Source organism: Camelus bactrianus, chromosome 5 (genome assembly GCF_048773025.1).
Source record: "Camelus bactrianus isolate YW-2024 breed Bactrian camel chromosome 5, ASM4877302v1, whole genome shotgun sequence".
Lineage (NCBI taxonomy): Eukaryota > Metazoa > Chordata > Mammalia > Artiodactyla > Camelidae > Camelus > Camelus bactrianus.
Genome location: NC_133543.1, coordinates 29,329,113 through 29,348,482, shown reverse-complemented (window position 1 = coordinate 29,348,482; position 19,370 = coordinate 29,329,113). Strand labels below are relative to the sequence as shown.

The window sequence follows — 19,370 nt, the reverse complement described above, 5'->3', positions numbered from 1 at the left end:
TTCCATAAGAGCCTTATAATCTAGTTAAGAAATGGAAGATACATACAGATGGGTCTCACACAAAGTGGCAGCTGGTGAAATAATAGGCACAGCTCACAAAAAGGAATGGGGGTCTTTCACTTACGCTCCTTTTTCACCTGAGACCAGAGCAAATTACATATATATTAAACTACAACAACAACACACTGTGATAGTATGGTAAAAGTTTGGTATTTCTCCCTGGTTTCTTACTGACACTTTCCATTTAATTTATGTGACCAGTACATTAAAAACACTTTTATGTGAATTTCCTTAACATTTTGCTTGTGCTGAAATTCATTTGACATATTTAGATTCTTCATAAGATAATGGGAATGTTCATACTGGGTGAAACTTTTGGAATCTGTATCAGAAGGTACATTTTCCTTAAAAAAACATTTTGAATGTTACATTCTAACTTCTGTTTGTGATATTTAGAACCCAGCTGTCTGTGGACATACCTATTTTAATTTCCAGCCTCTATTGATAATTTTTTAATGTTAAGGCTTTTTTGAGTACCAGTAAGAACTTCTCATCTATTTACTTGTTTAATCTTCAGAAAGGCCGTATGAAAATATTTTTTCTCCACCTTGCAGATGAGGTAATGGAGCCATAGAAAGGTTTAGTAACTTGTTCACAGCTAGTAAACATTAGAACTAGAATTTTAACGAAGGTCGTCTTGACTGTAAACTCATAATCTCAATTGCTGTGCTATGCTGCACGTGTTTGGAAAAATCAGGAACTTTTTTTGTCTGTCTAATTCAGTACTGTACTATTTAATGGACAGAGTTTTAGTTTTTGTTTTGTTTTTATTCCTTCTTTTTCTTACTCTTTACTCCTGTTCATTTTACCACAATTTTAATAATAAATATGTTAAGTTTTATTTAAAATGTTTATGCTTTTCATGTGTTTCAGTCAGGCTTGTTTAACTGCTAGAACACAGACCTTTCAAACAATGGTAACCGAAGATGTTAATGTTTGATTAAATATACAAACTCTCCACAGCATTCAAAACCAAAAGTTTAAATAGGCTAAGGATTCCTGGAGACTAAAGCTGGAAATGGATTTTGTTATCAGAACATTTTTATCAGGATATTCTTTCTTTCTCCCTCTATTAGCTAAAAAGTGTAGACTTCCTAGTTCACAACCCCAAGAGAAATGATTTGATTAATTTTGGTCATTAGATTATGCATAAGATATACATTGACTACTCTTGGGCCAGATTCCTGTCGTTGACTGGGCGCTTGTGATTAAGAGTAGTGATTGGGGAGGGTTAGTGTGAGGTCACATACCATAAAGTGTGTCTGTTTTGGTCTACCCGCTAAAGCAAGGGTTATGGGAAGAGGATCACAAAGAATTGTGACTGGTTGAGCCTATTAAAATGCAATGACTTTACAAATTTTATTCAGAGCTGTTTTCAGTCTTTGTCATCGCTATCAGAAACACAATCATTTTATTTAATTTCTGCTAGGAAAGCTGACCTTCCTACCCCAGTGTTACCCTTACTCTACCACTATTGCCACATCTGATCATGGGTTGTGTTAAAGGCTTCATTGAGGTTTGTTAGAGCTTTGAAGAAGCACTGCAACCACAGCTAATCACAGGATTCCATTTAAAATTCTCCATAGTAAGAGTTATGTAGATAACATTTTCCATTTTGTTTCTAATACTGCTCTTACTTATGCCCTGCCTGTTCTGGCCACGGCAGCGTGTTGGGTTGATTTCTTCAGAGAATCATCAGTTATGGTTATAGTCTCAACAAACCATTTTAGAATAAGGACAGTAAGATGAGATCACCAGTGCAGACCAAGTGAGCAAATAATATGAGGAGAGCCCAGCTTCCTGCCCAAATAATTATGAATATGTTTCCCTAAATGCATTACCTTAAGCTTACTCCTTTGAAGCTCACATGACATTTTTCTGTCAAGATATAGCCTCTTGAAACTTTCCAACAGTTTATGCACATTGGCTTGACATTTCACTACTCTTTTAGTAAAAGCTTAGTATGATTTGCTAACTTGGAGATTTTAGTGTGCTGTTTTTCTCCAACTGTTTATACCAAATGTAAAGTAAGAATTGTCCCAGAGTGGATCTATGGAGACCTTTCTTTTTTTACATTTTATCCAGAGTTTTATCTTTTTTTGTCATTACTAAATTAGATCTTTATTCCGACAAAAATGTTAAATGGTTTTCACACCAGATAATTAACATAACATTGTAAATCAACTATACTTTAATAAAGTTTAAAAGATAAGTAGTTTTAAATATAGAATTTTACAAGATTCTTTACGAAAATCTTGCTATATTACATCAAGTGGTAGCTTTCTATTTGAAAAATGCATTTGTATTTTCTCAAAGAGCTCTCAACAGACCCAACTTATAGCTAGTTTCTAATAAAGCTGTGGAGATTATGAAACTGGATGGCAGACAGATGGCCCTTCTTCAGATTTTATCACCAGCACCTTGAACTGTGCGTGCATATTATCGGGGCTCAGCAGCATTTGTTTCACTGAAGTTGTTTTCTGCCTCTTAGCAGCATCTCAGTTTTTCTTCTGTAGCCTTAAGTTTTCAATTAATATAGAATTCACTAGCTTATTTAATATGGATGCGAGGCTTACCAACTGCATCGACCACACCAGCACCCAAAATCAGAGTCCTTTGGGCAAGTACTTATTTCTCTAGCAAACTGACATGTATAACTTAAAACACATGGATATAAAATTACCATTATTTCCTATCATTATTCCCAAACCCTCAATTAAAAAGAAATAGCATCTTGTGAAATAAGTGTGGGACAGTGAAAGGAGGAAAACATGTCCAGGTTGAGTGTCTTCTACATATTAAATGCTGTCTCTAATTCAGCAAAATGTATTTTTTAGTAATTGAAGTATAGTTGATTTTCAGTGTTTACCAGGTGTAGAGCAAAGTGGTTCAGTTATAGATATGTATGTCTATTAGGAATCAAATAGTTACTTGAGATCAGAGTTGGACAAATATTGCTTGGGTATTTTGATGTGAAAATTCAGACAATGATACTGGGCAGATCTTGAAATTATAAGTGACTTATATCTAACTGGCTTTAGGAGTATTCCATAAAGATTAAAGTCTTTGCTTTGAAATTGCTTACAAGATAATGTTGGATTTCAAATAATTTAAGTAGTATGCCTGATGACAAGTGAAGTTATCTTTCGCAGAGAGTTTGACAATTTCTTCATGAAATTAACTTCCTTGAACTCAGCGCTCTACTTTAACCAGTTAACTTGTAATGATGATACCGGTGTGGGTTCTAATGGAAATGGAGAAATCTGTCTTTAAACAACTTCTCATAACTGTTGATTAAAAAAGAGAGAGGGGAAAGGAAGAGAGTGGGAGAGTGGGAGAGAGGGAGGATGGGAAGAAAACTCAGATTGCAGACTTTTAGGGCGTCATTATCTGCACGGTTGTGTAGTGTGCTCAGACGTAAAAAAGCTTGTGAGTCTGCAGTGCTCACTTTCAGTTAGCGGTTTACATGTAAGTGCTGTCATCTTCACTTACACACGTAGCAGAAGTGATGAATAATGCACGTGCATCAATTAACCTTTCACAGACTCGCAGCTCGTTAGAGCTCTACCTACAGTTATTTCAATGGTCCAAATACTCCAGTAGAAACTCAAAATTACAGTGTTACTGCAATCATTTGTCTGTCAGAAAAAAATATTGTATATACTATAGAGACAACTGACTGTTTTTCCCAAAGCTTTTACTTTCTATTTGGAAAAGCAAGGTAGAAAGTCTAAATATTGTTTTTGATATTTATAAATGATAGTTAAAATATAATAAGAACTATAAAAATTTTAGTTTTTTAAGCACATAACACTATAGGAGAAAGGAAAATACTGGGAGGAAATTGAGCACAGCACATTTTCGTAAATGAAGAGACCTGGATTTTTAAACCAAACCCTGTAATGACTTACCTGTATGATCCTGGGCAAAGCACTTTATGCCTCCAGGCCTTTATTATAATTTAATAATCCTACCATCCAGGGTGGAGAGAAGATAGTTTCGTCAGAGTAGTACAGATGTCAGCATTAGCTCAGAGTGTATTTTCATCTGGTACAATTTACCAGTGCATTTTGAATTTGATTTTTTTTGACAGCATCATCTTTCTGTGATGGTGGGTCACGTGTACAGCATGGAGATGCTGGGCAGAGGTGACTCCTGTCCCGGGTGGGAGAGAGCAGATTTCACAACATTACTAAGCGTACACATCATTGAAAGCTTATGAATTACTTCTGAAATTTTCCATGTAGTATCTTCAGGCCACAGCTGACCGTGGGTGACTGAAACCATGGAAAGTAAAACCATAGATGTGGGGGCTGCTGTGTGGTTCCTATTGAATGAGTATCACTTTCATACCATCATACAGTCAAAAAAAATCGTAAGTCGAACTATAAGTCAGGGATTGTCTATATATATTTTTTGAAACAGGTTGACTGTCAGATGGAGATCACATATATTTCTGATAGCTCACTGCATTTATTCATAATGGGATATGAACTTTATTTTACTTGTGTTATCTCCTGTGGCAAAACAAAACAAAGTGTGGGAGCACTTACTGAGGAAATTACAGATAGTGTAATCTTAGACCTCTGAATTTTCTGAGCATTGATAAAACTGGATTACTCAAATAACTTTTCCTTTTACTGAAATCAAATAAAATTAGTTTATAATAGTTATATTTGTCTTTTAAGTTGCCGATTTTCCTAAGTAATAATTTCACATAATATTTGCTGTTAGTAGCACATTTGATTTCTATTTCTCTTAAAGTGGTGAAAGGTATTTCAGATACCATTTGCCTTAATCATGAATATTTATCACATGAATATTTTTCAGTTATAAATGTTTGAAAACTTCATTCAAATCAGATTAAGCAAAAAGGGGGAAATTCATTGGCTCAGATTACTTAATGTAGTGAGTGCTGACTTTGGCATGACTGGATTTAGGGATCCGAAATACATCCTCAGGACCTCTGTTTTCTCCATTTGGTTTGCTGAACAAATCTGGTTCACTGCTATGCTAATTACCAGTTAGCTGAACTGTCAATATCTATTTTAAATTCTTACTTAACGGAGGGGTGGTCTCCTAAATAATTTTTACACACTATATCAGTCAGAGTTCCACCAGGAAAAAAAAATGGAACCAGTAGGATTTATAAATATGTATAGTTTTCTTATAAGGAATTGACTTATGCGGTTGTGGGAGCTAGCTAGTTAGATGAAAACGCTTAGGCCAAGGAGTCAGGAAGTCAGACTGGAAGTCTTGAACAGGAGCTGATGCTGCATTCATTCCACATATGGGTTTTCTTTTCAGGGAAACCATGGTTCTGCTTTTAAACTTTCCAACTGATTGAATCAAGCCCGTCTAGATCTCTGAGGAGAATCTTTGCATAAAGTCAGCTGATTACAGATGTTAATCACATATACAAACATCTGCACAGTAACACTGAGGTTAGTGTTTGACTAACTGGAGACTGTAGCTTGCTAAATTGACACGTAAAGCTGAATGTCATAGAAGAAAAAGTCACGAAGATCGAGCAGCAAACAATAACCCAAGACCTTTCTGGGGAACTTCTGATACAAGTGTGATTCAAACAGTCTGCTTTCTTTGAATAAAACTAATCAGCCTCCATATAAGAAATTACTAAATTGGAAAAAGGTTACCATTACTGAATAGCCTATTGTCTTTCATTCTTTCACTATGACACTGACAAGAGCTTGTGAGAGAAATGGCTTCTATCAGTTAACAATCTGCAGAGCTACTCTACTCAGCCATCTCTGAGTCCCCATACATTGTACAGCACATTTCTCTTCAATGATCTTGCTTCCTATGTGCTTTAGACGTGTGTGCTAGATGCTTTAGCATTCCCTGTTGTATCCACAGAACCTTGAGCTCAGTAGGTGTTCAATTAGTATTTCTGGGAAGAAATGAATAGGGAGGAGAAGAGAGAACTGGATAATAAATATTTTTCAATATTTTGCCACTATTAATAATGTTACAGTGAATAACTTAGTGCATATGTTGTCTCTTAATTTGGTGAAGATGCATCTTCAAAGATAAATTTCTGGAATACAGATTGCTGGATCAAAGAGTAAATGCAGATTTAATTTTATTAGATGCCACCCAAATTCCCACCACAGGGATTGTAGAAATTGGAGATTTCAGCAAGCTCTCCAGGAGATTATTGTGCACAATAAAGAACATGGATATTTACCTTTTTGATGTTAACTCTTTGTCAGAAAATAATGCACCTATAAAAATACATTTCTGCTGGCATGCCTATAGAGCCCTCCGTGACTGGTTGTTGATGGGACCCCTAAAGGTCATCCTGGTCAAGAAACCCTCGCCTAGAAGTGTCTCCCGATTATTAAAATACTTGTTTCGCCAACTAAGCAAGGACAGTCATTTCCCTTTGTCAGCTTCCTTTGGCCTGTGCAGTCTTAGTCACACTTAGCCGTTCACTTGATCTTGTAATTCTGCTTAACACTGAGACAAAGAATTTGGATGATGTCACTTCTGAAGAAGTTATTGCTTTACAGGACTCTGGCCTTATTTTTCTCAGTATATCTGCTTTTCACAGCTAGGGAAGTGAACATCAAAGAAATTTTTGTATTTTTTACAGTGTGATTTTATCTATGTAAACATATGAGTTTTCATCATTGCAATATTATTGCACATTTTATTCCAAGAGCAAACTGAGATGCACACTCCAGTATAAACAATAAGTAATATATAAAAAACTAGGTGGTAGTTAAAGTTTCATTTATCTACATGCTGTTTTTTCCTTCATTTAGTGAGAATTTAAAATAGAAATTGACAGTTCAGCTAACTGGTAATTAGCATAGCAGTGAACCAGGTTTGTTCAGCAGTCCACAACTTCATGGATACTTACCTTAGCTGCTTCTGAGAAGCTATCTGTGTTATTTCAGCTCAGAAAAATGCCTTTATAAACCAATAGGACTTCCTTAAGTGCAGAAATTAGGTTATACATCTCTGCATATTTCAAAGAGCAACTTTTTGACATCTAATATATTACTGCACATAGTCTACTGTTCCACATGAATCAAGTATATGGAGCATGAGCTCTCAAGGACTGACCTCCTGCGTACTGACCCCTGAAGGAGTCCTAAGATAGCATTGCCCATGGTCATGAAAAAGAAGTATGGCCAGACTGTAAAACCCATTCTTCGTATTAAATGGAATGATACCTTGAGATCTTATCAGAAAGGTAGACTTCCTGAGAAAAATCCGAAGGCTGATTATATTCCAGAGATGTGTTTTTCAAAAGTTACTATAGTACTAGAATGCTGCTCTGTAATCGTTCTCATTCTCACTCAATTAATTATCAAGTCCTGTTGATGCAGACCTCAAAATAGTTCTTGACCATCTCCTCTTTTCCGTTTACCCCCTGCACCAGTGCATACCTACCACACTGCTATCTCCGCATCTCATCTCCCAACATTTTTAGTCCTTCTTCCTCACAGTGGACAGTATTATATTCTTAAAATTCATGTTGATTATATAAATATCCTATATTAAAGTAAACAGAGAAACAAAACTTTTGCTACCTTCTGAAAGTAGACGGCCAGACACAGGAATATCATATCTTACCATGAACTAGTCGCTACTCCCTACAAGTTCTCCAAAGAGAATTATGTGCAGAAGAAGACAATCTAATCAAATTGAGGCAGAGCAGTAATTTACTATTAGCTAATGATTTTGGTCCAGGGAAGAATTCCAGTGACCTATGCTGGATGGTGTGGAAAACTAACTCATTCTCATATGCTAGAATAGTCTTATCCATATTTTTTGCCCCTTTAACCAATCTCAAGTTTGAGTTTTAGATTTTATTTTCCAATATGAGAAAGTCAGTCCAGAACTTACATAGATATATGGAGAGACAGAGACAGCCATATGTCTCTGTTGTGAGACTATGTTGTGGCTGAGTTGTGAACATAAAATGCTGAATAAAGTCTTTGTCCTCTTGGAGATTATAGTCTACTTAGTAAACAGATCTTAGACTTATCATTGTGTGTGTATATGTTATATGCAATTAAATAAAGAAGGATAGTATTAAAAATACAGAATGCCATGATATTATATCAGGCTGACTTAATTGATATTGAAAAACCAGGAAAAGTCTTTCACAGAAATTGACATTTAAGTTTAAAACTAAAGCCAAGATTGGAATAACACGGTAGAAATTACATTTCAGACTTGGAGACAGGATATGTGAAATAGAGAAAGGAAGAAAATTTGTAGATCATTTAAGGAACTAGACGATGGCCAAGATACTAGAATTTTATACAAGGATACTGCTAGACGGCCAAGGTGTTAGAAGTAGGGATGTATATTGCTAGATGGAGCTGGAGAGAGAGGTAGAGACCCGATCATGTGACCATTGGGGGCAATGTTAAGAATATCAGGTTTTATTTTGATTGTTATCAGCAGCTATAGGAGTGTTTTATAAATACATACTCCATTTTTCTTTTTAATAAGATCTGACTACTATGAGGAGAATGATTTAAAGGAGCAAGAAACAGAGATGAGGTATGTCCCCAGGCAAGAGATGATGGTGAATTGATTTAGGAAAGAGGAGCAGAGGATTAAAGGTATACTTTAAAGATAGAACTGGCAGGATATGGTGATGAATTAGATGTAGAGGATAAGGTAGAAAGTATAAAGGATGATTGTCTGGTTTCTGGAATAAGCCATTGGGAAGAAAGAGGCACTATTTGCCAAAGTGGAGAATAATGAAGGAATAAATCTGGTAAGAATGAGCAAGAATGTTATACTAGATGTGTTAAATTTGAGGTGCCTAAAAGAATTTAAACACAAGTATCAAAAAGTCAAGTGTATTTATGAGTTAGAAACTCAGAAGATAGGTTAGAATATAAGAAAGTTATTATAATACTAATGAAAGTCATAGAAACTTTGAAGACTTTCTGTGAGAGAATTTAGAGATTCCCAGACTGAACCTGGGAAACTTCAGTACTAGAACCCTGGACCTGATACAGAAAGAGGAAGTGGGAAAATGCAACTGAGAAAAAGCAGTAGGATGAAAACCAAGAGAGTGCTAAGAGAAAGGAAAGTCAAAAGGGAGGAAAGGATTAACTTGGTCTGATGCTACAGAGAGGTCAATAAAATGAGGACTGAGAAAAGGTTGAGCCACATGAAAATAATTGGCAACTTCTGTAAGTTAAGAAAAATGGAATGGTGAAGGTGGAGGATATGTCAGTGTGGAATGAAGAGTGATGGAGGGAGAAAATGAAGTCAGCGTGTGTGTGTAATTCTTTGGAGAAGGTTGGATGTGAATAAAGCATGGAGAGAAAGGGCTATAGATGGAGGGTGGTTTAAGATTGAAAAAAAAAGTTTTAATTGTTTTAAGATGATAAATAGTAGAGCAGGTTTCTATGTTGAAGGTGAGAACTGCATTCTACTAAATGCAAAAAAAAAAAAAATGGGCAAGTTAAAATGCAGAAGAAAGAGGAAATTGCTGGAGACAACTTTCAGAGATAGGAGTTTATGTATTGGCCTAAATGGATGAGAGGATGCTTCCTCCTGTATTTTAAGAGGAGAGGGAGGAAAACATTGATGTAGATGCTGGTAGGTTTTATCTGGGGCTGTGAGAAAACAGTAAGAAGCAAGATCATCCTCTAAGGGTGAAGTGGGGTGAATTAGCTGGAGAGAAGAAATGAGAAAGAGAAGTTGAAGATTGGCTAATGGAGAGGCTTCATACGGATGAGGTCTCAGTGAAGTCAAGAGCTGCTGTTGTTGAGAGTACCTGAGCAAGAAAGACAGTGAACATGCAATCAGAGGGAAAAACAAGATGCTCTTTGTGTGTGTGTTGAAGGGGGAAGATATCCCTTTTCGTGAAGTCATTTTTTCTGGTAGTGACAAACAGCCTACTGTTCATCACCATGGGAATTTGTGGTTGAAGTGTACTGGAAGTTGTAGGCAGAGAGGAGGTCAAGGAAACAAGGAAAGTTGTGGATTCATTATCCTGTAGCTGTCAATTACTAACTTCTCTAGTTTAGTGTGGTCAGTAAGACAGAACCCTAGGTGCCAAATTTTTTTTTAATGAGATATAAGCATCAGAGAGTCAGAAGATGATTCTTCAAGGATGGGTGCTGTAAACGATACAGCCTTTTTGTGAGACCCTCAAAAAGCAGGAGACAGATAAGAGGAGAGTAATATTCTGGAATATTCTGTGATTCTTATTGGAGAAGGCATTGATTTTACATCTACCCCTTAGGTTTTCTTAGGAGCTCACATTTTCAGTGACTGCTGGGAAAGGATGGTCTCAAGAGATGCTGAGTTTCACTAAGTTTCAGTAAAGGCAAAAAGGAGGAAGGGACATTCAATGTGTAGTCTTAGGATACTGGGGAGTTCGTGGTCATAGAGTAGGTGTTTCAGAGGACAGATCAGAAGAGCGTTCGTAGGAAGAGAGGAGGCTGTGTCAATGGACTGATGTTAGACTGCCCTGTACTTTGAGCAAGACCTGTGTAAACAAGGGTGAAAACATTGATTTTGTCTTAAAGATGACTTTATAAGGTTTCAGTTACTGCCTGAGAATAAGGGCTGCCTGGTAGTTGAAATGTTAGGCCAAGTGTATCATTATCTTTTAAGTGATTAGATTTCGTAGTTGCAATTTAAGTGTAGCCGTGAATGAGTGAAGGTAAACCAACTGGTTCTTTCCTCAGAGAACTGGGGAAGTCAGAAGCCATGATGGCTCTTAAGCAAATCAAGCTGGACTAGCTTTTTCCTTGCTGATAGGGCCAAGGCAAAGACAATCCAGGGGAAGAGGATTAGGTATTTTTTCTCATTGTGTCTCAGTTGTGTTGAAAATTGAAGAAATACCTATGTAACAAAGATAAAAAGAGTAATAGAAATGTGCAAATCTTTCTATTTCTCCACTTTTTATTACTCCCTTTTTACAATGTCAGGTTTATTACTGTCTGAGTTAACTCCTGGCTCTCAGAATATGGAAAATGAAAAACAAATGGAAAGAATAGCCTAAGGGACAAATTTACTTAAAATAATAAAAAGATGAGTTAGAGGCTGTGTCGGAGTAAGATGAGGATTGAGAGAGGCTGTATTTTAATTTGTGAGAGAGTTTAGCCAGCCTGGATTGGGGAAGGACATTTGGAAATCCATGGCTTGAGTAATATATTGAGTTTTTAAAAAATAAGAAAGATGGTTTAAAAAAATGTGTTGCCCATTAGTAATATCCTTCTTCTCTGTGTTTTCATGGGAGGTTGCCAGGAAGATTTTAGATGCTTTATTTTTATATAATATATATTTATTTATTTATGCCAATATGAGGTCATATAAAGGTTACATGTGAACATTATAAAATGATTGCTTTAGTCTGAGTTAACATTTCAATATATAATATTTCCTAAAGCAGTTATGAAATTTGATTGTTCAAAATCTTCAGCATAAGAATTATCTGAATCTTAAAATAGAACATTAAACAATACAGTATTTGACTCATGGCACGTTAGCTTCCAAGTAGAGAAACCCGCTGAAGCCATTTGAAGCTCAGATGCAGAGAGTTCTCAGGGAGGATATGGAACCACCCCCACCCCGAGTGTTTACAAACTAAGGATGGGAAGTAGAGATGGACTCCTAGGGCCTGGAGTGTCACTTGCCGGAGGAATACATGGCTCCCTCCATCCCATCTCTCTGCCTCGTTGCTCCCCCATGTCTGCACATGTGCTCTGGTATTCGTCCCCTCTCACCCCCCGGCATCCCCTTGCACACCACCCATGTTAGTACAGCTGCCCCTTGGGTGAGCTCCACACTTTCTCGTTTAGATTATTGAGAGAAAGGGTCTGAGAGATTCAGCTCAGCCTATGGTTTGGCTTCACTTGCCTCCTGTGTTCTCCCTGGGCCTAATTATCTGTAAACAGCAGAGGGATAATATTGACATATACAGCTGCCCCTCTCAGGAATGCTCAGTGGGTGGGGCAGGTTTAGGTGAATATGGATGGTGAATGAGTAAGCTGAATTAACTGACGTATCTAATGCATTAACACTTTTAGTGGGAATGTTTCCAGAAGACAGAGTAGCCAGCTGAAAGCAGGAGTCTGTATGTCAAGTTTAATTTCTGTGTGTTTATGTAAAAACTGAAAACCAAGTTAAAGAGAGATTTTTCAAACAATGAAAACAAAAACCCCAACCAAGTAAAAATCAATAAATAGCTGTCTTGAACAGTCTTGGCTAGACAGAGAAAATTGTTTATCATCCACATGCCTTAAGTAGCAGGAGATAATAGAAATTAAATTTAAACCTCTTACTCCAAAGACTCATTACTCTTTAATATTTACAATTGCACTTTAGAATTACAATGCTAAATATTTAATATTTCTACTTTAATTCTGAGTATATTTGAATTGCTCCACATAAAATGTGAAAAATCATTTTCTTGTTCAATTTTTGTATATACAATGGAACAAAAATTACTACTATTGATGCTATTTGGATAACACAGTTATTTTTCAAACAAGATTGAAAAATGAAGTGCTTAATGTAATCCTTGCTAAGAAAAATGCCTATCAGTTTCCTGAAATGTAAAAAGATACGAAATTCTCTACATTAACATGTGATTAATAAACATGGAAGGTTTGCTATTTGATACATCCTAATCAGAACAATGTTTTTTTTTTAATCTTGCACTATATGAACCTCTAATTTTATGTCTCATTCCCCTCTCTATTCCATAACAAAAATCTTGTTGTGTAACCTTATTTGGAAACAGTTAAAATGAGTGATACATAATTTCATTGTGTGAACTCTGAAAAATTTTAAATTCCACCATTAAGCCATCACCAAAATGTTGAGGTAAGAATGTTGACACAAAGCCAAAGCTGACCATGCAGTTGAAGGAGGCGGATAGGACTCTGATATGCTTAAATTCCCCTTTGTCCTTTTGGGCAAAGTACGAAAAGCATGGAAACATTTAAAATGAATATCACTGGGAAAAGTCTTATTTTTATCAGCTAACGGAGCAATAATTCACGTTTTAAGACATCAGGATGTATAACAATTGCTTTGCTTTAAAGCATCGGGATGATTGGGGCCAGAACTCTGTAAGCATCGTGCTCTATCATTGTCGGTGAGTGAGTGCTCCCTTTGTGACTTTTGATTTATGGCAGGCAAGTTTTCCGGCAGTACTCAAAGCTTCTTATTCTCTTCAACTGTATAAAACTTATATATCTGTAGTAAAACAGGGCTGCTCATATAACCAACACAGATGCCAGGTAAAATCAGGTTCCCATACTAGATGAGATAAGGAAACCAAAATGATCAGTCCCCACTTATGAGAGCTGCTAAATTACAATGAATGAACTAGATGAATTATTACAAATTTGAAAGTTTACTAGTTAAACATAACTTAGTGACAGTAGTTGGAATATTGTCTTATTTTAATTTTAATTTTTGTGGTAGTGGAAATTCAATTGAATGGCATTCGAAAAATAAGTGAAGAACAAGAGAATAGCCATCTCAATTTAATTTCTTCTTTATTCTGGAGAATAAAAAATAATTGATAGTGCAGGAAAGAGAAGGGAAAGGAGAAATGTCAATATTGCAATCCTGAGGAAAGGGGATGTCGGACAGACTTGGGAACGGGCTCCACCATCCACCATGCATCTGACTCACAGGGTGCCACACTGGGGCTGTGCTGTAGTAGAAGGAGCAGAAGATCCTTGGTTCCTCGTGGGAGATGATGCTGAAGGGGGATATTAAAAGAGTTAAGTGTTCAAAGAACACAAATAAGAAGGAATAAATAAGATTTCAAACCACCATCTGTGCTTCTTTTTAGGGTATTTCTCGGGTAGAGCATAGGCTGGCCCATGGTTTCTAAGTAGGGTGGAAACAAAGTACAAAACTGTTGCCTTTCAATTCAAAAGGCATACTATAAATTTAATTATGAGAGAAATCAGGCAAACTCAAAATAGGGTTATTCTTTTTGTTGTTGTTATTGAAGTACAGTCAGTTACAGTGTGTCAGTTTCTGGTGTACAGCACAATGTCCCAGTCATGCGTATACATACATATATTTGTTTTCATACTCTTTTTCATTATAGGTTACTGTAAGATACTGAATATAGTTCCATGTGCTATGCGGAAGAAGTGTTTTTTAATCTATTTTTATATATAGTGGCTAACGTTTGCAAATCTTGAACTCCCAAATTTAGCCCTTCCACTCCCTTTCCCCTGGTAACCATAAAATTGTTTACTATGTCTGCAAGTCTATTTTGTAGATGAGTTCATTAGTGTCTTTCTTCCTTCCTTCCTTCCTTCCTTCCTTTCTTTCTTTCTTTCTTTGTTTCTTTCTTGATTCCATATATGAGTGATATCATATGGTATTAAAACAACTCATTCAAGATTTAAGGAGTCTGGAGAGAAAGGACAGTTAAATGCAATATATGATATTGGATTGGATTCTAAATTAGGGAAAAAAAGAATTTTTTATACATGGGACAGTATTGGTCAAAAGGCAAAATTTGAATAAAAACTGTGTATCGTATCAGTTTTAGAAGTATTACTTTTGACAGGTATACTATGGTTATGCAAAGGAATGTCCTCATACTTAGGAGATGCAGGCTGAAATTTTAGGTGAAGAGGGTCAAGTCTTCAGTTTCCTGTCAGATGGTTCAGACAGTGCTAGAACCAGTCAGAGGAACAAAAGATCAACTGGTGAGTATAGGTGAACAGTATAGACATTTGTTCTACAATTCTTACAGCTTTTCTGTAAGTTTGGAATTATTTCAAAATAATGAGTTAAAAAGAAAAGGCATGACAAACATTCATGTTTTTGTTCTGACAGTGGCTAACCATGTGGACTTTGAGCCTATTTCATCTGTAAAATAGGAATACTTCTCTCTCACAGGTCATTATTAGGATCCATGAGACAGTGAAATTCATAGAGGACTATTGACTTGTTCTAAAATTTAGACAAATATTTTATAGGAAAGAAAAGAGTGATTTTTCAACCCAGCTACACTTACATCACAAATGAAATTTAGTTAGGTTTTAGATAATTAAAAGTTCAGCTTTTGTTTATCAATCCTTATACAACCATACCTGAATTAAAGAATGCCCTGGGAATGAAGCTTTTGTCTGTAACAGTAATAGATACTTTTAAACTAAAATTAAACAGTGCTGAAAGAAGCAAAGAAACATCTACTTAATCATGTGACCATGAGCATTTATTGTGTGCAGATTTATGGCCTTAGTGCTATTATCCTGAAGAATTCTTCCATTTCTTGCATTTCAATTATAAGTGAACACAGCTCACCATAGGCAGTATTCTGAAGTCTGAGGAAGTTCAATTTAGTGTGAAGATCATCTTTTATGTCTCCATTGGGCATTAGTTATTCTGCTATGTGCTGGGGGTACAATGGTAAATTCTTTACTGTTTCTTTTAGCTCAGTGTGATTTCACACACCCAAAGTCCTCCTGTTCCTTTGATTTTACACTTCCATTAAAACAGCAAAAATTTGATGAGTCATATACTTTTTTCATACTTTGGCTTAAGCTTATTCAGACAGAGAGTTACCTCAACCAGTTTTATTATGACTTGGAATGAATTTGAGAATCACTTGAGTCATTCTTGTAATAATAGGTCAGTACTACTGAAAATCTTCTTGGAAAAATTATCTTTTCTTGACCTCCTTCATTATTATCTGGTTTACTCTTCCTCCATACCTAAACTTCTCAAACGGAAGTACCAAAAATTTCTAGTATTTTAACAAATACCAAATTCAGTGACATCTTCCTAATCTATATTATTATTATTATTATTATTATTATTTTTTTTTTTTTTTTAATAATTTTGTGAAGTAATTGACCCAGACAGCCACTCCAATCCTTTACTATGAAACTTTTCTTCCTTAGGCTTCTTTGGGAGTCTGTTCTCTCTTTTGACCACTACCTCTGATCTTACTTGGCCATCTTTTCCCAACAGTACACCTCTAAGATTCTTGTCTTGGCACTCTCCTTTTTTTCCTTTTTGTACCACATCTAATTAAGTCATCTCAAGATGACTTCAGAGAAGTTCCCATCTCCAGACTCACCTTCCCTCTTCAACACCACATAGTTTCAGTCACCTACCTCCTGTCACTGTCTTGACATAGTCTATACATGACACACTATACATAGTGTGCCAGAGCCTCCAACTCTGTCCCAAAGCCGGGACACCAGCAGCTGTTCAGTGCTGTGAAGTGGACCAGTCAGAAAAGGAAACCACGTAAGGACAGGCATTTTGGTGTGAAGTGAGGGAGAGAGTTTCTTATAATAGAAATAGTGGGAAGTGTTCTATGGTAAGGAGGACGGAAACTGGGTAAATCTCACTTAACTTGAGATAACTAACGAACTAGTTGATTAACAAGTGAGGAAAGAGGAGATAGAGAGATAAAAGATGGAAGCAGGAAGAGATAGTGATAGGAAAGAGAGAGAGAGAACAAAAAAGAGAGAAAACTCATGAGCTAGCGCAGAGTAGAAGTTTGAGCATTTAGCATGACAATAAAACATAGCACCATATGCCCTTTTATTTATTCTTCACTAGACTAGAAAGCTCTTCACCTGAATGGAATGTCACTTTAAAAATAATTTTTAATTTATGGTGATAAATTGATCTTTCAGGAATACTGGGGGAAGTCTATACTCATAATAAAACCTGGCTTGCACTGTCACAGACTGGTATGTGTTAATGCTTAAAATTAGTCAAAGCTTCCCCCAGAAGAAAGAGCTAAATTAAAGTTTAAATCATACTCTTTAGCTTGAAAAATACCCTATATTGTTCGATAATGCAACAATGTTGAGAAAAGTAACTAAAAACTCATTCACCAAATTTGTAAAATCAAATATCCTATACTCTAGGTAATTTTAATATTGCTCAGGCACTACAAATTGGATTATTCTTGAGATTGTATTTAAGTCAAGGGAAGATGGTCTTCTATTTACAAATGTAATTTACTCTCATGAGTAGATAATCTTGTTAAAATATTGTCAGGTTAATTGAAATTGATTTGTGTTTACTAAACATAGTGAATACTAATCAAATATTCGACACTGAATGGTTGGAGGTATTTAAACCTTTGACAGACACTGTTAGTGCTTCAGAGAAGGATTTCTTGTCTCAGAGGTCAACGTTGCTTTTCAGCCTTTTATTTAAAATCTATAGAGAAAAATGAAAAGAAATGGCCTGCATTTTCTTTCTGAAATTCTGTGATTTGGGGATATTTGGAACTGGTTTGGGGGGATTATTTATGTTTTATTTCCATTGCTACAAACAGCACAGTTGCTTTTCCATCTGCTTAATTCCATTCCAGGTTTGCTATTCTCTGCCACTCTTAGCATCACTGAGCTCCACATAATAGCTTATATAGGAGACAGACATTACCACACCATTTGAAAAGCAGGTTGACGATAAAGCCTGATAGCTCACGTGCCCTGGCCTGGTGACTTGGCTCACTTACAAAGCTTATTCCAAACGGACTCCACAGGTCTCCTGCGGTGTATGTGTCCCAGCTCTATGAGGCTTAGAGAAACATTTCCCCTAATACAAAAATAAACCCACCATCATCATCCGTTTTGGGGAAATTTTACAGTTGTTAGTTAACTTGCTCCCTAATGCCCTGCAATATTCATTAGCTGACTTCTCTGTTTATGAGTGATATTATGTGGAAATGGTTATGGGACGCCAACAGATGTAACCACTGAAATAAATTAGAAGGAAAAGTTCTGCTTTTTTATGGGTGGTTCTGTTGAATATGCTTTCCCCCGTCCACTTTAACATTTACTTTTCTTTCAACAGAAAACTTTTCTTTACTGATTATGGGAATGTGGCCAAAGTGGAGCGATGTAACACGGATGGGACGAACAGAACAAGGATAATCGACTCAAAGACGGAGCAGCCAGCTGCGCTGGCACTAGACCTCGTCAGCAAATTGGTTTACTGGGTAGACCTTTACTTGGACTGTGTGGAAGTAGTGGACTATCAAGGGAAAAACAGACATACTATCACTCAAGGCAGACACGTAAGTACAATTTGGTTAGAAAGATGCAGCTAAGGTAATTAGATGAATGGCATCCTACTAGGAAGAAGGCTGAACAGTGCAATATTGAAAATGTCTTATGATGTTAGGCTGCAGTGGGTCATAAAAATTGTGATGTATTTCCTGTATGAGAGAATGTTCTTTTCATAGTGTGCTTCATAATACTGGGAGTGCCCTCTCTCCCTTCATCCCTCTACTAAAAAAAAAAGCACACAAAAGCAAAACCAATAAAAATACATCAAAAACAACTAACAAAACAAAAAATGCTATCCTAGTAAAAAAAGAAGTATTACAGTAGGACAGATGTTATGACCTACTTACACAAAATTAATTGAAGTAGTTCATTTGTAAAGAAACCGAACTGTCATCTGTCCCATGTGGCATTGGAGATACTTTGCTAACAAAGCAGATCCCTGCTCACAAAAGTATCGTCATTATTTTAATAGGTTGGATTAAATTTTGCCTTCGATGTATTCAGGTGTTTCTTAAAATGAGAGCTTTGTGAAAGTCACCAAGGTCAAAAATTTTCCCATCTGTATAGTTTTTTCCTTGCTAAATTGTTAAGTTTTTGCAAACAGCACGCAAAAAACACCTAAAGGAGATCTCTAAGTGGAGATAAGCCTTCTTCACTAGTATACTTTTTAAGTTCAATTTTACCTCACTGACAGCGCTCATTTCATGTTATAGTCTCATGTGGAGCTGCAATATGTAAATCTCTTTGCTTTGTTTTGCAATGCAAGGCACGGATATTCCGTAATTATCTTGTAAAGATACTTTTCCTTTATAAGCAGCTTTTAACAGTGAAATGTTTCCCCTTCCTTGGCAGTTACACAAGTGCACTAATCTGGATAGTTCAAAAAAAATCGGGTGTCCAATATTAGAAGTGGGGCCGCTTATTTCTCTCTCACCTCTGCTGTCCTAAAAACCTTGATATCTTTGACAGTCTTTGGTTATGACCTTAGAGCGCCTAGTCTGTAAAATGATTATCATGGACCTTCTTTTTCCACGTACATATATAATTAAAATTTTAAACCTTGAAACAGGGATGAGGAATTCCAATGATCTTCCCCATGACTCCTTTCAAAAGATTTTTAATGTCTGCAGTTTTTAATTATCCTGTTCTATTTCATTTCTGTTGCTTATGTCTTGCTGTTTCCCTGAGCATAATGCTTAGTCTGCCACTAAGTAATCCAACATAGATAACATTTTTGAAGTGTCTGTCCTGTAGGCAGAATGGTCTATCGCCACT

At 36.2% G+C, this 19,370-nt stretch overlaps 1 protein-coding gene across 1 annotated transcript in view; it reads left to right on the top strand.

Annotated features, from left to right (window-relative positions):
• The window catches only part of LRP1B (LDL receptor related protein 1B), a 1,597,029-nt gene that overhangs the window by 859,841 nt on the left and 717,818 nt on the right, over positions 1-19,370 (top strand). The window contains exon 8 of the mRNA XM_074363587.1: positions 17,881-18,103. Within this exon, the coding sequence (XP_074219688.1) occupies positions 17,881-18,103 (223 nt within the window). The remainder of the gene's footprint in view (positions 1-17,880; positions 18,104-19,370) is intronic.